The 26,841-nt window shown below is 42.9% G+C and overlaps 2 protein-coding genes across 3 annotated transcripts in view; one reads left to right on the forward strand and one right to left on the reverse strand.

Annotated features, from left to right (window-relative positions):
• Window positions 1-10,419, reverse strand: part of LOC119457494 (WD repeat-containing protein 11) — a 187,838-nt gene extending 177,419 nt beyond the window's left edge. The window contains exons 1-3 of one of the 2 annotated variants that reach the window (XM_049665115.1): window positions 9,994-10,419; window positions 9,547-9,616; window positions 9,408-9,449 (exon numbers count right to left, since the gene is read on the reverse strand). In XM_049665115.1, coding sequence (XP_049521072.1) covers window positions 9,408-9,449; window positions 9,547-9,616; window positions 9,994-10,124 — 243 coding nt within the window. In that variant the 5' untranslated portion in view covers window positions 10,125-10,419. The remainder of the gene's footprint in view (window positions 1-9,407; window positions 9,450-9,546; window positions 9,617-9,993) is intronic. The other variant, XM_037719083.2, reaches the window with a different exon arrangement.
• Window positions 10,420-10,717: 298 nt separating this feature from the next.
• The window catches only part of LOC119457502 (insulin-degrading enzyme-like), a 157,329-nt gene continuing 141,205 nt past the window's right edge, over window positions 10,718-26,841 (forward strand). Inside the window, exons 1-6 of the mRNA XM_037719091.2 lie at window positions 10,718-11,027; window positions 15,820-16,028; window positions 22,877-22,953; window positions 23,047-23,073; window positions 25,791-25,894; window positions 26,621-26,790. Coding sequence (XP_037575019.1) covers window positions 10,927-11,027; window positions 15,820-16,028; window positions 22,877-22,953; window positions 23,047-23,073; window positions 25,791-25,894; window positions 26,621-26,790 — 688 coding nt within the window. The 5' untranslated portion in view covers window positions 10,718-10,926. The remainder of the gene's footprint in view (window positions 11,028-15,819; window positions 16,029-22,876; window positions 22,954-23,046; window positions 23,074-25,790; window positions 25,895-26,620; window positions 26,791-26,841) is intronic.

Below are 26,841 nucleotides of genomic sequence, written 5' to 3' on the forward strand. Positions count from 1 at the left end.
AAAAAAAAGCAATATTTCAAATGAAATTATTTTATCATAACCAGAGTGTACTGTAAATGTACAGTAAACTCTGGTTATAATAAAATAAAGAAAATAAAAGTAAGTAAAGGGGCACTAAAGACCAACACTAAATCAGTTTAGACTAGTTAAGCGCTCTTTCAAAACTCTATTGTCCCTGACTTGGCGAAAAGAGCTTATGGTTACTTAAAAAAAAAAAAAAATGGAAGCCAAACGTTTGTTTGAATCTGCCCCAAAACCTCGCTGCTGGTATGTCAGCATCATGTCACAGGTTTCAAAGTATTTTCCTGTATGTTGGCTGGTTTGCTGGAGAAATAAGCACTCAACACTTGCCAGATTGAGTCTTTGTTTCTCTCAGAATGCAATGTAATCCTTCTTTCACCCCTTCTGTGCGACGCTATCATCCCGAATTCTAATCAAAAATGGCCAAAATATTTTTATTGTGGAATTTTTTTAATGTAAAACACTGCAGACAATGATTTAAGTGTTTATTTATTCAAAATATCAAACATTATTGCAAAACTGAAGCTTAACAGCACTATACCATATACCGTGCAATAGGTATGAAAAGAGAACATACAATTCTATGCTCACCTGCAGAGTACAGTTTGAAATACTCGAATGGGTCACCTGTGCCCTCTGCATCAAACGTCTTAACTAGAGGCACCAGAAACTGAAAGCGAGGTGGGAATACAGGCTATGTTTATGTCGAGTTCACACGACTGCCTTGCATTGTCAATGTCACTGGAAGTGCTATTTTCAGAAGACTGAACTGAGTGCACCAAAAATCTCGGCGTATTCTTCACTCAAACAGCAGTACACTTAATCTTTGAAATCACCCGGTTCAATGCTGAATTCAGCTTTTATTTTTCGTGAGGAAGCCAAAAAAGCTTGAGTTGCTGGTAGCACCATTTTTAAAAACCCCATTTTCCAACTGGTTTTATTCTTCTGCCAGAATAAACTTACTCTCCTGCTTATGCTTCCCTACAGATCGTGTGCTGCCATCTCTAAAAAGCACTGAGATAAATGCAACGTGTCTAACGCATTGCTAGAAAATTAAAGGTACCATTGACGAGCATAGGTCGTCCTTGACCATTTTTAGCAGGAACACGTGGACAAACCCAGTTTGTCCAAGGCCATGAAAGGGGTTAATAAAACATACTGAACTTGACCCATGCAAATGCTGTCAAAATCCACAATGCCAAGACGATCTGATGCAGTGACACGCTGCCGCCTGTCGTTTGTTGCATCCTTTCTGGTCTATGATGCCCCCTGTCATGACAAGAGTGGCTGTTTTGCTATTTCAGAAGCTTAACTTACTAATACAGCTTAACTTAATATTCCTCTTTAGTGTACCTTCAATTAAGTTTATCAGTGGGCAACGTGCAATGGTGCAATTATACAATGTGAACTCTTTCAGACCTGCGTTATCAAAATCTACAGACATCCCTTTCATGATCACCAATAGTGCTTTTTTTTAACTAGTTTCTCAATATAATTCATTCAACACACCTTCCAAATTGCTTTAAACTGTAGAAAGGTGTGGAACACTGACTGCCTTGTAAACAAGTTACTTTTTTCATGCTGTACTGTCCCAGAGAGGCAAAGAATCAGTGTACTCTAGCAATTCCCATGGTTCTGAACTTGTTTACTGCAACAACAGGTAACCCCCAACACCTATCAGCTCCCCCAAAATTTGTGTCAAACTCGAGCAATCCTATGCAAACTCCTCTAACTGTTTGCAAAGATGGCAACACAATAACAAGGACACGAAGACAACATGATGAGCAACAAAGGTGGCATGACGACAACAGCAGCATGGTGACACAGGCCATGGCAGAATGAAATAGACAAATGAAGCAAACCTTGTTTTCATGCAAATGGCATTCTTTGGGAACTTTATCCAGTTTGGGGTATGTTTGCCTGTCTCTCTGTTTGCCAGTATTTAACCTCTTTTACTCGACTTGGGTCTCTGGGTAGTCCATGGTACTATAATGGGTATAGCATTGGGCTGCTGTGCCGACGGAACATTTTCAAATCAGCTGTCATATGGGTCACTGGGTATGAGCTGTTCTTCAATGAACCTCTTTGATGGCAACTTTGGTCACTGGAAATGCGCCACAGGCACATGATTACCCCCCAAAAAAGTTTTTAAAAATTTATCTGGTGCTTGTCGGAACCGAACCCACGTCATGTATATTCAGGCAATCTAGTCTGAATATTCAGGCATACACCATGCATGGACTTCACAGCGGCATCACTAGACGGTGCAGCGTGTCCTGCGCAATAGAAGAGCCCAGCTTCATTACTTGCCTCACACGAGACGTTTGAAGATGGCAATTCGATGTGTCACTACATTGCTTAAATTCTAATCCCATTAACGTTGACAGTCATCCTGAGATGACTTCTGCTGGAATATTTTCACTGCTCTAGCAGAAGCAATGAGCATGGTAAAACAAAGGAAATTTGTATGTCTCGAGAGCTCACCAAAAGTGTTCAGAAAACATGATTCAAAGAAAAATATGAGTGGAAGTTGCTCAAAACATGAGGAGAGAGGGGGCACTAGTTCTGAATTTTACAGTATACCACAGTGCTGCAGTAAGCAGCAGCAAAACAACTATGTATTTACTAACCCAGTAGGGTGGAGGACTGGGCTATTTGGAAAAGATGCATACTTAAAAACAGCATAGAAACTGACAACACGAAAAGAGGGACACAAGATACAATTCTGTCTAACAACTGGAAGTTTTATAAGAACCAACAGAAATAAAGGAAAGAACCAACTGCACACCTACACCATTAAGACACACAGAATAAATCAGCAAGAATTATGGTGTTTAATATCCCCAAACTGCATAGCGAATTATGCGGGGGACATCTCAGTCAAGGGCTCCATATTAATTTTGACCACCTAGGGTTCTTCAGCATGCACTCAAAGCCCAATACATGAAAGTTATTGCCCACAGCAAAGTGGAGCCATTGCAGCCGGGAAACAATCCCCATGCTCAGCAGCAGCACCACACCATAGCCACTGAGCCGGGTAAATCAGTGAGAGTCTCACAATCAAGTAAAGAGATTTACAGTTCAGATACGCAATTACCTTGTTGCCTTTTTATATGATGAGCTTCAATAAGTTCACACGGTTTTGATCCTTGTGCCTGGTGATAAGTTTTGTTTGATTAAAGGAAGGCTTGCAACCAGATGCAGGGCAATGTGCTAACAGGTGTGAGGTAGGTGTTCGGTTTAATGTTGTACTGTTATGCTGACACAGGCATTTAGTCATGCAGCTGCCAGTCTGCTCAATGTAAACTTTCGCACAAGAGAGGGTACCAGGTAAATGACAAAAATGCCAGAAGGCACAAAAAACATTCCTATCTTTTACAGTGAAAATGGTTCTTGTCTTGCTGCCTGTCTTCCTCCTCCCTATTTGCAAACAGTGTGATGTCTCTGCATGCGCCTCGCCCATCTTCTGTGCTTGTGGAGTGGCTGCTGGTTGGCAAAAAACTTTCAGCCAGATGGATCACTCTGCATTGGAGCAGTGATTGTATCAAAATTGCAGCAATTGAGTTTTCTGGTATTGCAATTTTTGGAAGTGATAGCACCTACGAATTATTGACAAATGAGGCAGTTTCAATAAAGGGGACCATTCTCGTTTTACTGGTATAACAATGCAGTGTTTTGCTGCAAACTCAGTTCCTTGAAGTCGGCATGTGGTGATTTCATAAAAATGCCTCATCCTGAGATCTCACAACCACAAAAATGTTACTGCTTTCCAAAAGAAAGCATTTTACCACAGGAAATGTACATTTTTAGTACCAAAGAGATACTTGCTTTAAATAACTGGGTTTAGGATGAAAGATTTGCATTGCATAGACTTGACACTACCTGATGCTCAACTGTCAGAGGTGGCCAAATGCACACATTTTTTGTCTCCCTCCTTCACCCTCATGTTGAAAATTTGACTGGCCTTCCTCACCTATAAAAAAATTATCCGTCCTCCTTTACCGTCAGCACAAAAAGCTTTACCTGCCCTCCCTCACCCGAAAAAGGCTACCATCCTTCTCTTATCTTCCGTTTTCTACAATTTCAAATAAACCATTTGCTCGACCCAAAAGGTTAGTTTACAACACTGATTGTCTAGTCCCACTCCTATTGTCACAGCGTGCCACACTGCTTTGCTTTTAAGCGCTTCACCATAGATCGACAGAACAAATGGAGCTCACTCAGACTCACTCACAAATGATATTTTTTGCTTAGAGCTCACTCAGGCTCACTCACTGAAATTCTACACAGCCAGGATCACCCGGACTCAGACTCATCAGCACTATACTCAGCCAGGCTCACTCGGATTCAAACTCACCAGATCTATGCTCAGCTGGGCTCATTCAGACTCAGACTCACCAGGATTATACTCAGCCAGGATGACTCGCACTCGAACTAAGCAAACTTCTACTCAGCCGGGTTCACTAAGACTCGCTCAATCAGACCCAGAAAGGTCTTCTTGGCCCACAGATCTCACGAACTCAGACTTTCTCTTGAAGCGAACATATCAATGGCAAAATACCTTCATACCAGGCTTACAGGGAATGCAGAGGGATTACAAATGCCAATAATTTAGAAAAGAGTACGCATGAGAGCCATTAATATACAAGCAATTTTCTTATTTATTGTTCATCACGATGTCTTGTAAGAACCAAATAAGTATGATGCTCGATCTTGGCAGTGCTGGATTTATTTCGCCTAAAGATAAAATGAGCAAAGGTGATTTTTAAAGAATATGCAAATTCTTATTGTTTGTGTGTGTCGTGCACACACGCATTTGTTTCTGTGGCAAATGTGCCGTGCACACACGCATTTGTTTCTGTGGCAAATGTGCATTTTCGGCAGTTTGGGATAGATCACAGTCCTTTCTTTCTAGCACTGTACTAAATGAAAGCTTGCCTCGTAAACATAGGTTTTCCCTGCTGGAATTGTGTGCAAAGAAGCGTGACTAAACGTAATGCCACTTATCCACGATTTACCATAGAACCACAGGAGGTCCAGCTCGCTGTAATGCTTTATGAGGTGTTGGACATAATGCTAGGCGCTGAGAATTTCCTAAGTCCTGTTTGGTCCACGAAATCAACCGTAGTTTCATATATGACACTATATATGTACCATAGGTGCAGATGTGCAATTCCAGCAGTGACACTATTGAAAACCATATTTGCTGTCAATTGCGCTGAACACGAGCATCAAACACAGAGGATAGAAAAGATCTAAGAGGGAGCGTCACGTGATCATCCTAAAACATTGTCATAAAAATATTTTAGAAACGTCTTATGGAAAATAGGCCCTCACCACATGATGCGAAAGCAATAATTTGTATCTGCTGAGCACATGGAATAGAGCGCAAGCGACGAGGGCACCACTAAAACCTACCGCGTACCTGAGCGGTTGAAAAAGCCCAATAACTCTGGCTTGCCGAGGCTAGCTGCTCGGCGTCATGCTCCCTGCTATTTGCAGTTTCCGTTAATCATGGCACCACGTGTACGTGCGACAGCTAAATCAGCGACATTAAATCGAACTACGATTCCCGAGAGCAATGCTGAAAGTCCGCCTCACGTCGTTCTTCTCGAAGGTTGCGCTGGACACTGAGCATTTGGAATGACCGGCATTTGGAATGAAACTCTGACAGTGTCGAGCTTGCTCGCTTCTCGCAACAACGCAGCCCACAGCATGTCTTGTTTGACCTTGGCCGCAAGAGAGAAAGAGAATGCTTACTGGGCATGCACTATACTCGCAAGTGCCCAGATGCTTCGTGCTTTGCAGGGATCCTTCCCTCACTTCCCTTTCAAGCCTGCTTAACGCCAAGCAGAGGAAGGGGGGGGGGGGGGGGGCTGGTAGTCGGGACAACACAGCAGTGGCGACTTTCGCTTCTGGTGCTCTGTGAAAGACGTGGGGAAAAGTGGAGGTGCGCATTCGTGAAGGGGAAATCGCAGTTGCCCCACAGAGCTGCGTATTCTCATGCTTGATCTTTTTTTATGCACTCGTGTGATATATCCAGTATAATATTGCCATTTCCGCTGTGAATTTAGTTATGTTTTCTTTTTTGTGTTTAGGTTCGACATTTATTACCGACATGTTTTATCATCATCTTGATGTTTCCTTTAGTTCACATGTCAACAAATGCTATCAGTGCCCGAAAATCCTCAAACTCAATTGCCCGAAAATCCTCAAACATTTAATTAGAGCAAGAAAAGGTAAATTCCAGGATGTTCACTTCGGATAAAGGAGTGCGCTGACCGGTGGTGACGAGTGAACAAAAAAATCTCAAATGACACCAAAAAGTCACCGTCACTCTCCCGCGCTCGTTGCCACTTTCAGTGGCTACAGCTTTAATAGGTTTAGCTACAGCTAACATCAATAGCCATTTATGACTTTTATCAGTTAAAAGTTGGCTTCGACGTAAATCTGCGCTAGAGAGACTTCCTGCCAGCGCACTTAAAAACTTTAGACTTTAAGCCCACCACGCATATGATCTGAGTGACTTTTCTGTACTTCAACAATTTCAATCGCCTTTTCCTCATTTAACATCACATCGTCACGGCACCCTCTCTCGCCCTCCACATCACAACATCCACCCTCCTTCACCTCACCAATCTCCAAGAAGGCAATCCTCCCCTTACCCTCTCGTCACCACTTGAGGGCAGGTGAGGGTGAGGAAGGCCCTCGTGAGGGTGCCCATGTCTGCCAACTATACAGTTTCTCTTAAATCCTGATAAGGGTAGTCCATTGGTCGAAACTGTTAAAATCAAACACTTACACCATTTACCTTGTAGCGTTACTCAAGTTTTTTATGTCTGAAAGGTAGCCTGAAGAACTTCTTACCTCAATTACCCCAAATGATATACATGATAACGTATATAACAATCAGCCATCATCATATAAATGCACAAATTGTACATTACTACCATAATCAGTTGCACAGTAACTTCGCCGTGCCTGATGCCTCTAATGTGTTTGTTGCCTTTCTTTGCTGTTTCCAACTTCAGAACACCCAATTTGGAGCGTTAATGTGCATCATGACAGCACAGAGTTAATGCCGTAAGGGTAAGTATAACAATAAAGAAAACAAGAAAGGTCACTGTTTTTCTTAAGACACAGGACATCTGCAATCAAATATGATAATTTGAGTGGGTTACCTTTCATGCATTCCCTGTGGTAAGCGTATACTGTTCTGGCCAGGGTAAGAATGTGCCAGTAGTGCATGCATAGTCATACCTTTCAGCCTATGCTGAAATGGCTTTTTGTCACACAATGAATAAGGTGTATGTACACACTGATCATTACATCTCATTCATTTTCACCTGTACAAAAGTTAGAGCAACCACAATGTCATGGGCCTCGAAATTCTGTTGATGCCTTATCACTGTGACTGCCACTCTAGACACAATGCACGTGCACATTTTTGAAAGCAAGATGAGCAGCTTATTGGGTGCAGTAGACCACACACAACTAAGTGGCGTTTCCCTAGAAAAGATGAGCCAACAATGTCACTATTTTTCGTCGTACACCCTATAACAGTACAACAAGTGTGGTGCATTTAAAAAGAAGCTGATATTACTGTTCTTCAATCCAAGGTTCACCACAGAAAACAATGTGGTCCACTTCATGAACAAAATAGTTGGTAGTGTGATTTCTCTTATCAAGAAGTTTACCACACACCTGCATAGCTCAACCTGATGTTCTCCGATACAGACTATAACTAATAAAAAAAAAAGTGCCTTCATGATCTACACCCACACCAAGCACTGCAAAAATGCACCATGCCAAGAACTGGCAACAGCTGCATTTTGACAACTACAACCACTACACATGCGCTAGTGACGTCGCCGGAACTGTGTAATATGGTCCGGGGGATGCCTATTGTGGCACAAGCCACTTTTTGGTTATCCGGATTTTGATTATCTTTTTGGTTTTGGTTATCCGGACCATATTATGTGTAATATGGTCCGGGGGATGCCTATTGTGGCCAACACTTTTTGGTTATCCGAGAGAAAAAAAATGTCCACATCAAAATCTTTCACAATTTTTTTAAAAATGATGGCAGGACAGTTACTTTGCTAACATTTTGCTTGGTGTTTCCGCAAGTGTCATTTGAAGGACAGGATTTGATATTTCTGAGCAGATTATAAGACACGAAGGACTGCACAAGCACGCATAACCTGCATCCTTGAGATAATGAAGCTGACTCTGGAAACTTATAAACCCAGTGGGCACATGACTTCGTGCAGGTGGAATTAATACAAGTGAAAGCGATGGGATTTTTTACAATTTTGGAATGGCACGACAAATAACTTAAGTAATGCATTTTTTTTTTTTTTTACTTTGGAGCAAAAGACCTGCACACATGCTCAGGCTCAAAGAACAAGCACCAATGTGCCCATACACATGTGCTGGTCCCTCTTTTCGTGTTGTTGTCATCTCCTGTGCTGATTTTAAGTATCGTATTTATAGACGTGTACTAAATAATTACTTGCAGAGCATAAGCATATTGCAATGCTTTTTGCGCTGCTAATTTATTTCACCTCTCATTTCTATTTTTCATGTCAGCAGTCACAATAACTGTTGACCTGGATCATCAGAGTTTTAGGCTCCGAAGCAACACACCTTTGGCTACCAGAGATGCCACAATGTCTCCCGGAGGTACACCGGTGAGCAAAAGTATACGGACCACAGGTTTATAAACAAAAAACTGAGACGCACAAACTGAAATTGACAAGTGCACACAGAGAAGTTCGCAATGCCAAGTTGAGACTGCAGTTGTCAATTTCAAGTTACATGCATAGGCAACGAAGAAAATCAGTTTTACTGGGAATCCCTGTTCTGTAAGCTTTTGCTCACGGGTGTACGCATCAACATTGACAACCTGAAGGTCTGTATTTTGACTAAAACAGTACCACAGAAATATTTTTCTAGTTAATGTTCAATAAATGTGCTCACAATGCCCACATACTGAGCGATGGAGCAACAAGATTTCATACACGTCTTTCCAAAGCAGTGAAGCACCTGAGCTTAACAAACTATTTACACACAGTTAAAACCACACTTTTATAGCATGAAAACCGCTTGGCTTAAGAAAGCTCAAATGTTGTGTACAAAATTACAAAGATTTTTTGCTTCTACTGAGCCGACCAGAGCAGAGCAGAGTATTATCAGTGCACTGATCACTGAATCAAGATTTCAAAAATATCTAATAACTGGTGTGTCAGCACTCATGCTCAACAGTGGTCCAACAAGAGATATCCTTGTTGGCTCAAGTGACACACAGCTGGTTTGACCACTGTTAATCACTTCCGAGTCTTTCAGTGAACCGAACTGAATGCTCATATTTCATTCAGCCATACCTTGGTGACATTGTGCTTGTGCCCCGTAAGAGTCTGGAAGACCTGTAAGTATTTAAAAGCAAGAAACGAAGGCTGTTCAGTATGCTGCGGTGCTCTTGCAAGAAAATAATTGACTAGTCGTGGTACTTTTCAAATTTACCTGTGTATACCTTGTGTCGATAACAACTACGTGCTTGTGACAACCATACGCCAGCAGTGACTGAAAGCCCCTGAAAGAGGATTAACCAACAAAATTAATTATGCACACCATTCATTAAATCAAAGAATAATTAAAATGAATGATCGAACAGTGGAGAGGAAGTGTGGGGGGACGCTGCATGACCTGTATAAGCATGGTTAATTAAATCAAAGAATAAATTAAAATGAATGACCAAACCGTGGAGGGAAGTGCGGGGGGGGGGGGGGGGGGGGGCGGCAGGATCTGTACAAGGATGGTTAATTAGGGCACCTCTTTTAAACGCAGATACAAAATCGACCTGGTTCAAATTGGCGCAATGTCCTCATGTCCTCGTTTTGAAGCCCGAGCAATATACCGCTTAGTATAAACCCGAGCAAAAGAATATATTTAAGCATGCCGGGAACTTACCAGTCAACAGCATCTTTATTCGCAGGTGTTAAGGCACCAGGCAGAATTCTCGATGATATCTTTTTAATTACAGGATTAACCGCGGAATCGTCAATGCGCTTCTCTGAGAAGGAGCGCTTTAGTGATGACATCTTTTCATTGGAAAGAGCAACACGAAATAAAGTGACTATGTGCTCCTCAACCGAGTTGCTGACCAAGTTCACATTTCGCGTGTGCAGATTTAACCATGGTCTGTGTCGCTGCACTCCGGTTTACAGATCACTGCTTTGCGATGAAGAAAATCTGTGAACACAAGTGCAAATTTCACATCAGTGGTTATCTACTGCTTTGAACCGATGCTACCGCCACTACACCAAAGCTACTTGCAGAGTAGCCAAGCTAAAGCTAAAGAGGATGCAAAAGGTACAGTTCTAGCCACTGTGCAAAAGGCAACCAATGGCAACGTTGATGACTAGATTGGATTGGATCGATTTGTACCAGATTTGTACTATAGTCTAAGTCTGGTCTAAGTAGTGTACCTAACGACTAAAACAATTTTTTTTTAAATTGACTATTTGAATGATCATGAAGTTTGTCTACAGAGTTTTGTTAGGCTGAGAATTACAGTATAATTTTTAAGTAAACTACGTTTTTTTACGGGTTCGGATTTTTACAATTGAAGTCGTAGAGTGGCCGTAAGTAGTCACCACTAGCCAGCGTGTGTGTATATTTTTGTGTCTTGTTAAAGTCGTGTGTAGTGTGGCGGTGTGTATAGTTGTGAGGTGCATGGTGGTTGTCTGTGGTAATACGGTTGCGTTTACACATCTTGTAAACGCTCGCTGCAGACCGGCTGCTTCGCAAGTTCTCTGATTTTAGGCTTCGGCATTGTGGCAGTGATAAATGAACGAGTGGCAGGCTGTCCGCCCGTTCCTTCTTTAAGCGGGCTCCCCTGTGATGTTCGTTTGCTCCGGCTGGAGCTTCTTGAGCCGACGCACAGCCAGCGCAGCTTCGACGTTACGAAGGCACTATAGCAGCTGCGGACTGCGTGAACGAAGGTACAGTGCCACAGCTTTTGATAAAAAATATAATTGCAGCTGTAATCATGAGTCACTGATGTTGTACAACTGGCAGATGGAATACACATGTCCATGTTGGCTTTGGAAGAACACGCAAGCGGTGGTTTCTTGCGATTTTCAGGCGCATTATGTCGTTGCGTAGAAGCTTACCTGAACAGCGCTTGCTTTCTAATCATTCTTCAGAACGTAATAGCGCCAGTAGTACTTATGGACAAACGCATTTTCTATAACAAATGAATGAACGCGCACAACCGGGATGTTCAACCGCGTTGAACAGTACTTTCATGGCTAATTCTAGTGGTGGCACTGCCATTTTTGTTTAGTTCGAGTCCCAGTATTGCAGAGATACGTAAAATATTTGAGGTGTCATGATCTGCACGCTTATTGTCGCCGACGCCTTTCATGCCACTTTCGTGTACTAGCACCACTTGAAATCTGTTGCACGTAGTATCTTTATTTTCTTTCTTCACGTTTGCACATTGCAGTAGGGTAACATGAAGTCTCACGTACTTTCCATTTCCTGCTCTTCTCTATTTGTTTACAGCAAGGAGGTTAAACCGTGTAACCTTTTTGGTTTACAGTGGTTCATCTCTCTATAACCACTGGGCGTCGCCATTAGTACTACACATATCATGCAATATTGACTACCTTTTAAGGTACACATTCAATTTTGTGTGCTAAATCATGTATCGGAGCACACATTTTATTAAAACATTCACATTGTTGCAACGGCTGTTCTTCCTAAAACATACTGTTGAATTCGAAGGGCTCGTAGTTGCTTATATTATCGTGTTTTTTTTTTTTTTTTTTTTTTAACTATTTGTCACAAATTTGGCACTTTTATAACCTAGATAGTGATTATCTTTGCCAAAACTGTAAAGATGTGATTGGAGTGAGCATTGCTAGTGCTTCCTCCGGGTGATAAATCGCCATCTTATAAACTCCCATAACAAATGCCGCGTGCCCCTACACACACATATGGATGCATGTTAAAGAGCCTTGGTGTCTGCCAATGCCATGCAATGCTTAGTGCCTCTTGAACAACTCATGAAATAACAGCTGTGTGCCTATGTGATGTGGTACTCTCTAGCAGTTCCTCTTGCTCCACCCACAGCTGTTTGCTGATACAACCATCGGATTTCCTACAACTTGGGAGGACCGCACCTTACTTTTTCATTGCTTCACTTTGAACTTCTCGCTTCGTTTGACTTGACCATGTAGCTTATATACATCTGTGTTGTACATTACACAGTGTAGCCGTAACTCGTATCTGATGTGTGCAGTTCAAATTCAAAACTGACTGTAACATCTTTTTATCTAACATATTCTGATGCTTCCTGTTGCCATGACAATGTGGAGGCAGTACAACAATTTTGCAACCATGTTGTGAGTGTAACCAACTTTTGCCAGTAAAAGGTCCAGGTTTACAAGTATAATTGCAGTTTCACTTGGACCTTGTGCGGTAGATTAGGAGGGATGGGAAGAGGATTGAAATAATGTTACAAATATAGTCTCATGGTTAATTGTGTTTGTGTTCTAATGTCAAATGCAGTTGCTCTTTATTCTTGCTGTCACGTTGCCGTATGGCATTGTGCCACTATAAAACTTTGTTATTCTGTGATTTGATGCAATTGCAGTGTTGAAGAGCAGTCTGCAGTTATATAGTATGTTTCAGTGTTAAAAAAATTCTTAAACCTGATATTCACGAAATAAATGTAGGTAAGCCTCAAACAAAAAGTTATCCATTGAAAAAAAAGAAAAATCAATTTTTGGCTTAATTATGAGTAGGTCTATCATTTGGTGGGCCTTGCTACCTTGTGTCTTGTGGCTTGTCACCGTGCGATAGGAAAACATCAAACTTTTGTTCAAGAACTTGCACTGCTGCAAACCAAACATTTGTGTTTTTATTCTGCAGGACCGATCAAAAGAAAAAGCATGAATCTATACACCAATACAAGGGCATATTTTGTCTTTTATGAGATTACTGAATGTTTTACATCTTGGATATCGTTATTTTGCCCTTCGGGAAATCTTGTCATGTGTGGCTTGCAATGTTGCATAATTTAGGGGTATGTGCTTAGCATAGAGAGTGGTAATTATTCAAAGAAAGAAAACGTGTGTGCCACAAAACAGTGTAGTAAATGTGTTTTGTCATTCTGCTAGAAGGAATTGCATGTTCACCTCCTGAATTTCCTCTGAAGCTGGATTCGTCTGACGGGGCGGATCGCCTAATCAGTCCGCAGATAAGTGTGACGTGGCTGAGCTGCAATGAATCGTGCCGCAAGCACCTCGTAGCGGCTTCGTTTGGTGTGATGGGATTCGGCGGCACTGAGCCACATAGCCACGTCATGCTCATCTGCAGACTGAACCGGCAACCTGTCCTATCATGTGAAAACAGCTATAATGGAAGTAAAATGGCTGTAGCTCATGTGTATGCAGGGTTGTGTTATTTAGCCATTTCCTCAACTCTACCTATAATTTACCTACACGTCTTGGCTTTGTGACCAACCTTTTTGGTGTCTTGCTGCCTTTTTTGCAGGTTAGCTTTATTTCCTTTTGTCACCAATTTCAGCTTTTATTCCTTGCTTGCTGATGTAGTTTGCCCTTTCTCATTATGCGGTCGAGCTGTCGTAGTTTTCTCTGTGTGTGGTCCTTACAGCAAGGGTCAGTTAATGATAGGAAAACATTACCGATGTATAATGCTGAATAGCACTCAACATGTTTTATGGGGCTTGTGTGCCTCCTTTGACCACGGTTACAGAGTATGAACTAAATGATGTGTGGACAGTAGAATCTGGTTAAAACGTAAATTCAAGGGACCGGAGTACCGTTTCCTGAGAAAGAAGTGCAGAACTGCACCCTCTCAACACTGTTAGATATGTTAAGCATAAAGGAGTGAATGGCGCATGTGGTTTTTTTCCATGGTTTAGCATGGTTGACGGCTACTAGATTGACTAGGGCCGCTAGTTTTGGTTTTGAGGAGGTGCCGGTGACACATCAAAACAAAAACAAGGCTCTTACTGGTCCATTTGGTAGCAGAATAATATATGCTCGTTCAGAGGGAGTCCAAATTAGCAAACGGCATGCTGTAAGGCATTTTAAGTTTTAGTTGTTCTTATTTTGGTCACCTATGAGGTGAGTGGCAGTGCCGCGAAGCTGTTCACATGCTATGCATTAAATACCTATCAAATTTTTGCCTGCTTAAGTCTTTGCCACTGCTTTTAATGCATTTGCATTCTTAGGGTACTTGACACACTTTGGTGACTGGGTAGCGAATTGGGCTGCTGTGCTGAGGGAACAGTGCTCTAAACCAACCCTCGGACCAACTTGGGTCACTGAGTATGTGGCGATGTGTATATGCTGCTCTTCAATGAATGTCAACATGGGTCACTGTAGATGTGGGACTGGGTAGGTACCACTGTTTGTAGAAACTCTTTGACGTCGACTTGGAGTACTGGGTATGTACCACTCCATCTGTGCTGGTCTCCAGTGACCGTCTTTGATGCCAACTTGGGTCACTAGGTATGTGCCAGTAGGTGTGTGCCACTCTTCAATGAATGTCTTTGACGCCGACCTGGGTAACTAGGTGTGAGCCACTGAGAGTGTGCTCTGGTAGAGTGACAAAAAAAGATCTCTTAAATTTCTCCGAGGCTGAGCGGAATCGAGGCAATGTCACAAGGGTTCCTCAAGGACAGCAACTTGATGCATTGCCAGCCTGTGCCACAAATGCACTGGGTATGTGCCGCTTTTCAATGAATGCCTTTCATGCCAACACTTTAATGAGCTGCATGATAAATGGACTGGGTATGTGTTGCACTTTCAATGAACCTCTTCCCATCTTGGGTCACTGAGTATGTGCCACTGAGTGTGCGGCAAATGAGGGAACAATTCTCAGCGATCGCAGGCACCGGCTTGCCATGCTTGTCTTGGGAGCCATACGTGGACTTCTTGGCCGTGCCACTAGATTGCGCACTGCGCCCAAAAGAAGTGCGAGATAGGAGCCCGGTTGCCGCGTGACGCGCTTCTCAGTGTTCACACGGATCGCCGTGCCATGCATTTTGGAGGCTTTGTGGCGGCAGCGCTAGATGACGCTGAGTGTTCTTAGGAAAGCACGAAAGAGGAGTCCTGCTGCAGTACACTGCTCAGACATACCTCGTTTCGACAGCAGCAGTATGTTGATTCCATGCTAACGCATTACCATTGACAGTCATCGTGAGATGGGTTCTGCAGCAATTGTTTAATCCTTTCGGCATTACTGATCTACCGGTATGTTTCCTCATTTCTGCCCTGCCATGTTTCTTTTAACATTCCGTTTGTCATATAGGAATGTGATGACCATACCAAGAAAGCATTTGCCATTATACGTGTCAGTTTTTCATTTCTGCACAACCATAAATAAGCCGTTGTGTTCATTTTATAATATCCGAGAAAAATAAAGACACGCTGCATTGGGTGCGTCGCCTCCCCAAAAAAGCCCTATACTAAAAGGGTTAAAGGTGGCTTTCTGGATAGACGATAGGTGTCGCAAAAAATTTATTTCAGATCCTGCCTCTTTCTGAGAAAATTCTTTAGAGCTTGCTTCTGTAGTTCTGTTTACAAAGAGTTGCAAAAATCTTGGTTCCAATTAGTGAAGCCTTTTCTTTTTTTTGGCGTTACCCATATACACGACCAATCAATTTAGAGGCTGTTCTTCCGTTTAAGCGATTTCCATTTATTGAGATTCTACTGTAATTGATTGTACTTGTGAAAACAGCGGCTGGTATCTTTCCAGGTTTTCGCCCATCAGAAAAGCCTCATCAAAAGACTTCACGATGCCATCCCTTGATACTGACCATGGAGCTCGTGTGTATGATCATATTACACAGTCCGAATCGGACAAGAACCTCTACCAAGGCCTTGAACTTAGCAATGGCTTGAAAGTGCTGCTGATAAGCGATCCAACCACAGACAAGTCTGCTGCTGCACTGAATGTCCAAGTGGGTTAGTGGTGCTTCTTTATGGTATTATGGTAGACGCTTTTCTCATTATGGTAGACACTTTTCTCTTAGTTGTTAAACTTTACTTTTTTTTTTTTTTAATCAAGATTTTTTGCAGCTGCCTGTTGTCCTCAAAATGCGTTTTTGATGCCAGTGCAAGTGTATAAAGTCGTTCAGTAGAAAAGAATGTCTACCCTGTCATTCTCTGTATTCATGTTTATTTATGACATTGCTGCTAATCAGCCTTTTTCATGAGCGCTTGTGCTCCTGTCCTCTTGGAACATCATGCCACATGAATTCATCAGAACGTTAATGGACAGACATTTCTATCTCACTCTCACGGCATCTAGTAACGTGCAATTGTTTTTGCATGTGAGGCAGTAAAGAGAGGTGTAGGTGATTGCCAAGAAATGAGGGGACAATGTGCCATGCCAATAAAGCATGTGTTGAGTTTTTCATCAGCTTCAGCACATGCACTGCTGTCGGCCCCCGAGTACAAAGCCAAGAAACTGGCATTAAGGTACATGCTTGACGAAGTCCAGATTAAGTGACAAAGTGAAAATTTGCAGAACCTGAATGCAATCGCTGACCAGACAGTGACAGTTACACCGCACTACAGTGTAAACAATATCCAAGGTGTCATCTCGGAGAGAGATTTGTTAAACGAGAAAGGACACATTCTGGATGCTCTGCATGACCAAGGGGTCACTGCAGCCTGACCAAGAGGTCACAGCAAGAAATAAAAAGCCAACACAGTCACCTTCAGCTGCACATGTCATGTCTGCTGGAGAAAGTCACTCTAGCTTTTCTCAGTTGTCCTGTCAGACCGTACATTTTGAACCCAAGAAGGGGCTTCAAATGCCAGCGATACAGCCATGGCTCACAGTTTTGCCGTGGGAAACTCGCGTGTGCAAAGTGCAGTGAACGTGAACACAACTCGGACAACTGTGCAAACACCTCCACAAAGTGCCCTAATTGCAGCAGTGGTCCACATGCTGCCTACTCTTGTTCCTGTGTGACTTTCAAAAAAGAAAGAGATAATCCAGCTAAACGTTCACGAAAACATATCTTTCCCCGAAGCACCTGTTGAGCGCGGCAAAGAACGGGTCATAATTCTGCCAGAGAAGTCTGCCGCTTAGTTTGAGTACCACCCACTCAAAACTTTACTTCTAATCCTTTACTTCTAATTTTCTTCTAATCCGCAGTGGTTATGCAACTAGCACAATGGAACGTTAGAGGTCTTCTATGAAACATTGACGACGTTCAAGGGATTCTATCCGATTTTAAGCCAAAGGTACTCTCTCTTGAAACTCGCCTTACTTAATTTAAACATACGAGTTTCTGAAATCAATATATAATTTTTCACAAAGATCACCTCAATTGTGCCCATTCCTCAGGTGGAATGGCGAATGTAGTAGAAAGGTCCATTCCATATCAACGTGTGAACCATCATATGCCACTTGAAGCTGTAGCCATTAGAGTAATTTTATTTAACAAGATGATAACAGTGTGCTCTTTATACATACCACCAGATCAGCAACTCAGGAGCTATGGTCTTGAAAATCTGATCCATCAACTTCCTGCCCCATACATTCTTGTCGGAGACATTAACGTTCACAACCCTTTGTGGCGCGGGTCATCATGCGATACTAGACGCAAATGTATTGAAAATCTTCTCATGTCCTTTAGGGCATGTCTGTTCAATACAAAAGAGCCTACTTATAACAGCCACATGCACAACAACTATTCTTCAATAGACTTTGTCATACGCTCTGCATCCTGACTTCCTTATCTGCACTGGCTAGTTATTTAAAATTCATATGGCAGTGATCATTTCCTGGTGTTACTAGAGTTACGTTGTGCAAACTGGGATAAATTGAAGAAGCTTTCCACCCTTAAACCTGACTCAGTACAATATCTCAGAGTATAGGAAATCGCTACATGCCTAACAGACCATACAATTAACGCTTTGATGAATCCATCTCTCAGTTGTCAAGCGCTCGGGTCAATCCAAAGCCAAGGTGGGATGACGAGTGCAAACTATCAAGAAAAGAGCAGAATAAGGCGTGGAATTTACTCTCAAGGTTCTTTACACTTGAAAACCTAATTCAGTTGAACCCACTTATAACGATACCGCTTTTAACTATATATCGGTTATAACAACGAGAAGCTGCTGCACTGTCAACTTTTGTATGTTTTCTGTGGGGAAATAACCCGCTTACTACATTGCCCTGTGCCGCATGATCGGTTATAACGGTGAAGTCTGGCTACTGGGCCGGTATTTTGTGGCGATGCCTTTCCGAAGCTAATGCCTTTTCGCGCTTGGTCTTTGGTCAGAGCGACAGGATCAGCCGGCCGTGAGCGGTGGATGATAAGGCTAGTATAGACCGTTTTTTCATGGGCGCCGTCATTGCGTAGGCAGTGGCGCCATCTATGAGCAGTTGGCATGCTGGCTTGGGCAAACGCCCTTGTTGTATGCTGTGGTATACGCTCGGCTGCAGTTTCTGGTGGATTTTTGCGCACTCGCGTGGTCTATTTAGCATAAAATGATGTCTTCTACGTGGGGAATGGTCCTGTGAGGCGTAGTGAAGGAATTTAAGTCTTAAGTAATTAAGCGACTGGAGTAACTGCTGGTGTTAGCGCGGACGGAGCACCCAGCGCGAGGTGTGCGCGTTTGTTTGAGCTTACAAACAGCCTCGGATATCAGTTAGGTATTTCTGAAAATTCGTTTCACAAATGTTGCCTTACTGCAGCATTCTCAGCACTGTAATTCTAAGCTCTAGTTAAGCTGCAATGAGTATGCTTACGAAACATTTGACGATCCTAACAGCGTGGGTACCGTTCTGCTGGAGAATAAGTCGTGCTGCTTACTTTGACAAGCGTTCAAGTTGTTATGTGTAGATACACTGAAAGACTGCCTTGTTTGCTGGGCAAGGTTTCCGCCTACAAATAAAATAGTTTGGTTAATAATAACCGCATACCCTACAGTGTGAATCACACTTTTCGAGTGGTCGTACGACCAGCTGCAGACTGTGCAAGCGCCCGAGGCAGTACTAAATGCTGTGTTATAGATCTGTTTGTTTTATATAGTGTATGGTCCAAGTGGTCCAAGCATGCGGCACAACCATGCGGAGTCTTATTGCATCGTTATCCCATGTTCTGTTTTATTTTGCTGCAAAAGGAGAACATATGAACTCTTTTTTTTTTTTTGTCTCCTAAGTTCAATCATTTCCGATGCAATCACCCACGTTATACGGAAATTATGTCCTTACAAATAGCTGTTGGATTCTCTTTATGCGATCCCCTTTGTATATTATATATGCCTTGCGGGGCAAAAAACGCAATGCCGATGCACGAAGCAATTGTGTGTATCATGTTGGTTTGCCAACCGCAGTGCTCGCTGTGTTGAGCAAAGCCTTCGGCCTCTTGCAGGAGGCTAACGTAGACATAGTGATTTGAAGTCTACTAGACTTAAAATGCGTGAGGACGATGCCGGTGGCTGATGCAAATGTTTTACAACAACTCTTCGTCGAGTGAAAACCGATACAGACAACATAGTTCAAAACACATACACACATCGCGGCTGATGATGCGCGTCGCATTTTTTTTTCTCGAGATACTGTAGCTACTGCTACACTTAAAGGCTACACAGTGGTTGTTCGACGACCTCGTAAGAACTGACATCCCGTAAATTGCACTCAGAACTATCTAAAACACCTCCGAATCGTTCCGCAGCGCGCGACTGGCAACACATTCAAGCCACGCCGCGCCGGCTCGCACAAGCCAGAGAGGAGGAAAGGCTCGTCGCGCGGCCTTTCCTCCTTGCCCGATGAAAAGGTCTATAGAATAAAGCATAGCGCATCGCTACACAATACCAGCCCTGAGTATCCGTGCCGAAAGAGAATGAAATGCGAAATCCTCGAAAAGAAAAAAAGAAACTCGAGCTGCTGCATGCCACCGCATGCCGCCGTGCACTGTTTTCCAGCCTTCTCCGCATCGCCAGCCTCGCATGCCTCTCCCCCGTCGCCCTTCCACCCCTCCGAACACGAATGGGCTGCGCACATAGCGTTATGCTATGTTTCATACCAAGACTTTTGACCGCTAGTGTGCAAGAACTTCAGCGTGTACTGGCAGAAGGAATGAGATCTCCCAATCAATAATAAGCTCCACACTATACAGCCACGAATTAGCTCTGGAAACACTGTTCCACCAGAAACATGAGGAAGTGATTTTCAGATGCCGGAAATAGGACAAACTTACAGTACACACTCTCACCTCCTTCTCGTGGCTGATACGCCCATCTGCAGCAGGTGTGATCATCCACTCACCGTTCATGTCATAATTGAATGCCACAAAATGGAGCACGAAAGGATCCAACACTTTAGTTTCCTCTACTACAAGTCACACACACCATTGCATCCATCTTTGTTTTTATCCCATAAGCCCTCAGTCTCTTTTAATCACGTTTATGACTTTCTGAAGGCTGTTGGATTTTAAAGGTAGTTTCAGTGTCTTGACTAAACCCAGTCCTTTCTCAATGATGAGGCAGGTACTGGTGTAGATCGAAATATTTCTGTTGACAATGGGCCTCATTAGCACTTGCACTTACCCTTGTCTCTGCAAGTGCTAATGAGTGCTCCTTTGTCACGACAATTGTACTACTAGTTACTTTTACTATCGGACGTACACATTTCATCTCCAGCAATGGATTTTGCTGTGATGAGCAGTGCTGGTGGAGTGGACGATCCCCTATGGGGGCCTATAGTAATTGCATAGTAGTAATGGCATCGCAGTGAATGAGTTAGGTTTATTTAGTTATTTATTCTCATGACAATACATGGAAAGCCACTGGAACAAAAAGCCACAAAACGGGGCTTAAAAGTGTTTGAGGGCCAACAATTCTTCCCCGTGTCAGCAGTGTAAATGCAGAAGGCACATCTGAAAAAGGTCCATTCTAGAGTATATGTCTTTTGTAGTATGATTTCCTTGTACAGTAACTGACACAATTGAGAAAGAGTGCAAAAAAAAAAAAAAGGCAGTCGGATTCATTCATAAGTATAAATTTGGCAGCGTAACACAATTGGAACTCTGCATATATTAGAGTGAAACAACCTCAACAAAAATTCCTAAAATTAGCTTGTCATAGTCTTAAGATTAATCCATCAACTTATATTTATTTTCTACAGTCCCATACTGCATGCCGCAAACATATATACACTCTGAGCGTATCTGTTATAGTAATGCTGTGCTACGATATCTATTTCCTCTTGTAATAATAAAAAAAAAAGAAACTGGCTTGATCCATTTATTGCTAGTACTGAGTAACTATCTACTTTCACCAGCATAAAAATGGAAGGTGCTACAACAAGCTGACTGATTGACTGAGGTCTCATGAGCCACCTTTATTTCATCTTTTTTTTTAAATTTTATTTTTAGCAGAGAGCCTATCTCTGCATTACGCTATATTGCATTAGGCATTAGCATATGTGTACAGAGTACTAGTGATTAATGTATATTATAAGTAGCAGATTTCTCTGTGTTTAGGTGTATCACTATGTATTTGTTGCAGTATCATTACATCTATAGTCGGGTACAACTTGTGGGGTCTCACACGTGCTCTTGGGACAAAGGAACGACAACACAGTAGTGCAAACAATCAAAAGGGCATTTATTGCACCTTTCATACACTAATACACACTAGCCGAATTACTACCAATAGAACATTCACATGGGCGCGCCACAAATCAAGGAAGTCCGACTCACCGAGACCCGATAGCGAGCGAATATGTTCGCCCCATGCTGTGACACCATCGCCTAGTCGTTCACGTGTACGGTCACGCGAACGGTGGCGCGTTCGAACGATTCGTATTCGTCCATACCGGTGTCCTGCTCTTAGCCTCGCGAGACGGTCCCGCGAAGCGGGCCGGCGCACGCGCGATGCGTTCGTGCGTGTTGGTCGCCGATCCCAAGCCAAAGAGGAAGCGCTTCTTACGTTTTTCTCCCAAGTCACCCTGCCGTTCGGTGGCGTTAGCATCGCGACACTCACGCCATCTCTCGCAGTGCGCTGCAACCACCACGACCGCCGCCGGCACTTAGCCACCCGGTGAAGCCGGATTACAGGAGACGCGTGAGAGTCGCGCATCCCCACAAACTTAATGGCCATTACAACTTTATGACCGAAGCGCGGCAGCCGATTGCCTCCGTGACTAAAGAAATGGTCCCGCCGCCGCTACTCAGCCCAGCTCGAAGCGCGGGCTGCATGCTCTCTGTTGGCGGGGTCACTGGCCGTCCCGCTTACGACGTCAGTCTAGTGTGCGCGCCCATTGGTGGAGGCTCGTGTGCATCCACCTTTGAGGGGCAAATGCTGCTGCCTTCTAAAGTTGTACCCGACTATAGTAACTTGTGGTGCTGCAAAAATTTTAGGAAGTGTGCTCTGCTTTTTTTTATTGTTCACTATTTGGATGTTTTTTGTATTTAATAAGTATCTCCTATATATGATCACCTGTTGTGGATTCAGACTAGATAGCAGTATTGTAAAATAAATATTTTGAGAGAGGATTTACGCTTGTTTATACATAAAAGTTACGTACTTGCGCAAGTGATTAGTGATTAAATTGAACATGCCATGATGCATTGCCATTTTGGCAATATACATATAGTATTGCTATATTGACCATATTCTATAATGCTATTGTCAGTAGCTCTGTGCGATATACCATACAGCTTTATATTGTAGCTAATAATGACAGTTTTGCTTGATAAGTTTCTGTAGCAAATGATATTATAATGAATAAACGTTGCTGTATGGCATTGCCTTGGCAATGAGTTTGACGTTAAATGCTTATTGTCTAGGCTACATGTCAGACCCTTGGGAGCTGCCTGGATTGGCTCACTTCTGTGAGCACATGCTGTTTTTAGGCACAGAAAAGGTGGGCTTTGTTATTTTCATGCATTTCTAGTGTAGGCTTTTGAGGCCTGTTGAGCATGTGTACATCACTGTTATCCTTTTTTTTTTTTTGCAGTACCCAGCTGAGAATGAATACCACAAGGTATGGTGCATCGAAAAGTGCTCTTGACATACCATATTTGCACAAATACAACATGATTGGGGCTTATGATGATTTTGGGAAAAAAGACCTTGTTTACATGGTATGCTAAGTAGTCCACAAGTTATCAGCTTTAACAGCAGTGCATGCAGAGTGGAGCACTCAAACATCTAGTCAAGCTCTTCTCATTGCAGTCTTGTGCGGCACACTGCATCTGCATTGATGCCAATCTGCTGTCACATTGTTGTGTGAAGAGCCCTTGATGTTGCACGCCTGCCCTCAGAATCTCCGGGTAGTTCTTGTTTTGCATTCCTTCATTGATTTGGTCAGTGTTTTGTACTTGTTTTGTTTTTCAAGGTCTCATTCAACTCATTGAACTTCTCGTTAACTTCTGCTGGAAGTCCCCCTCCTCCTCTGTGATCAGTAGCCTAAGAACCATGGCCATGTTGTCCATGGTGCAAGACAGTGGCCCAGATCAGCGTTTCATGGATCTCTTAAAATACATGACCTGGTCTAGCTGTTTTTTTTGGGGGGATGTTTTTTGGAGGGGGGTGTTAGCATCTTAACGTCAATCAGCCATCTGATGCTCTCGCATCCATCATGCTCAATTATGGTTCGCATGTCAGCTCTTACTGTCATCACTTGCGACCTTTTTGGGCAAAGCCATCTGCAGAAATGAGCTATGAGGCTTGCCCCAGTGTGCCTTTATACCTTTCGGGACGTCACATCATGCCACATGTCGCACATGTTGTTGCAAGTTCCACCTCATATCCAAAGCCCTGCATACTGCTTGTACATGTGATATAAAGACACTGTATGTGGGCTCTCTTTTGTCTCTGCAGGGCACAGGACTAAGACATAACTATGAAAATTAACAACGGTATCATGAATGTTGTCAGTGAGCAATAGTTGACTAAGACACAGCTATGAAAACTGCATGAATGCCCCTTTGGCAGTGAGAAAGGATTAGTCAAGCCTTTCAACATTTGAGTTTACAAAGCTGTGACGAAAATTGGTTAAGCTCATCACTCATTCCATGACAGAATAAATAAACTCCTTCAAGACGTGCTGGCAATACATGTATGACCACAGCCAAAGAAAGTAATCTCAGAGTAACTGTAGTATGTAAGCCTGCGATATGTTGAAGGTACTAATGAAGTACAGAGAGAGAAGGTGCTCAGTCTGTTCATTTCAGACTTTGAGTTGCCCTGTGATTGTCTGCTGGCAGTGTTATTCCATGGCTCTTGCACGTCTTGACCTGAACTTGTAAAGACACTCAGCCGTGTGTACATCATTAAAGTCCACAAACTAACTTCTAAAAAACCATGGTAGAATACAGTATTTTTTCATGTATAGCCGGCACCCCCAATTACAACCTGGAAAAAAAAAAACGAAATGTATGTAATAACTGGACACAACAATGCTCAAATCTTTGCAAAAAGTCTCCATTTGTGGATGCACAACTCGTCCACGTTGTATGTTTGGCCAGCGGCTTTGTTCTGCCCTTCTTTGGTAATGCTGATATAGCTTGACTAGCATGACGAATGTGATCGTGGACGAATTATTCACATGACATGTGATGTGAATCGGATCACTTCGCAGCTAGTATTTACACGACAGGATGACAGCGCAGACGGAACTACCCTTATGTGGGCAACAGCGATGGAGCAAACCAACTGAGCGTGAAATCCGAACTGTGATTTAGCTCTCCGCCGTGTCGCGAAGCGCTTTGCGCGGTCCGAGGGAGCACCGTGGGAACGGGTGACAGATGATCACGTGATGCATAATCCACAAGCTCAAATTGCGATTTGCTCTGGTGCTGTGCGCACTATACCCTAACTGCTAAACGCAAAATGGCGACCCATTAACGAGAATGGGCAATTATGAAAAAGGGGTGGGGAGAGGGTTGGCTTTTGTAGGAGGGGATAACAAAACTTTGATGGGCGGAAAACCTTGCTTTGAGGTGTGGCTTTGTGGCAACGCACGCCACACTGCTTTGAAACCACATCTCAAAGCAAGGTACTCCACCATTCAAAGTTCTATTATCTCCTAGGAAACCCAACATGAAGCCACACCTTAAGATGAAATTGCATATAACTCTCACCCTGACTTTACTATTAAATTTGTGTAATTTTTGGTGTGGGTTATACGTGACAAATTATGGTATGCTGATGGTCCACTTCGCTTGGAATTTTTCTTGCAAGTGATGTTTGCATCAGCTGCTCTGGACAAAATTAGCGCAAACTGTTTTCTGCATTCTCAGGTGTCATGCAACACTTTCATCAGTGCTCATCGAGGTGAGAGACGAGTACGTGCTGGAGCACTTCGATGCCAGATGTGCATTGCTGCAGCTGGTCAGGTCATTGGACCACAAGTCTCGAGATGAGGCTGCTAACTGTAATTGCATAATTCACACAATTACTCTCATTCACTTTCACTGCATTAACTATACACACACTGTGCCTCTTGCCAGAAAGAGGTTGGCTTTTCTGCATAACTTAGTCATTTAGTGGCTGAGCTTGCCTTGCAGCTCGAAATTGGGAGAAGCGAAATCACGCCTTGGGGGTACTAGGATCAGGGTGTATAAATCTTTTCGAGGCAGGGAACACCGAAAAATTAAAAAAATAACACCATGCGTTATATTTGTGCAAGTATGGTAATTTCGTATTTAAGGCATCTCTAGTGTAAGGCCTGCTCTAATCTGATTCCTGTGGTTTCAGTACTTATGTCAACATGCGGGTAGCAGTAATGCATTCACTGCTAGTGACCACACATGTTATTACTTTGACGTTGCACCTGAGAACTTGGAACCAGCCTTGGACAGGTAAGAGCTGTTGTGTATATCTTTTATTTCCGGCTATAATTTCCTATCTTCACTATACAGGGAATGTATTATGCTGATGTACCATATTTTTACATAACTTGTATCATTTAAAGATAAATGATAGTGCAGTAGACTTATAGTTATTTGGAGACAGTCATCAACTCTTGATGGCTCTGGGACATGCTGATTCCATTGGAGAGGCATTGTTGGTGGTGTATGATAACATCTTGTCAACATCAACAGTGAAGTGGAAGTCTGCGCAGAGCAATCATGACAAATGTTGCATTGTGCACAACCAAGTGGCAATGCAATGAGCATTGATGACAAGAGCTGCAGGAATATTTTTCAGGGGTAGAAGGGTATGGGGTGCAGCAGAGGCTATTGAACTTTAAAACACAAGTATTTTTTTTTATGAAGGAAATGTAATTATTAAAGATATCATCATGCTGCTTGGCATGTAGCTCCATTTAGGCAACATGATAGGAATAATGGCATCACATATGTTCGGATTCATACTGCAACTTTTCAAGCAGACAGCATGAGTACTCGTTCCAGGTACAGGACAATTTTGAACGGAACAACCAAGTACACAGCTTTCTGAATTCACTAGCACTGAACACGAAGTGCAGCTTTCCTCAAAAATTGATGTTCCCCACTGAGCCGTACCGGCTAGTGCGCTTTTCTGTGTAATTATTTGTTTCAGACTCATCGTGATTGTCTCTGCAGGTTTGCGGCATTTTTTGTGTGCCCTTTATTCAATGAAGATGCAACTGATCGAGAGGTAAATGCCATTCACTCTGAGCATGTCAAGAACATCCAGAATGACTCCTGGCGTTTGAAACAACTAGAAATGTCGACAGCAGACCCTCAGCATGACTTCTGCAAATTCGGCACAGGTAATGAGGTGTAATGAGGCAATGCTTCAATTGTTCATTTCTACGCCATAT

The sequence above is a fragment of the Dermacentor silvarum genome, chromosome 1, assembly GCF_013339745.2.
Source record: "Dermacentor silvarum isolate Dsil-2018 chromosome 1, BIME_Dsil_1.4, whole genome shotgun sequence".
NCBI classification, from domain to species: domain Eukaryota; kingdom Metazoa; phylum Arthropoda; class Arachnida; order Ixodida; family Ixodidae; genus Dermacentor; species Dermacentor silvarum.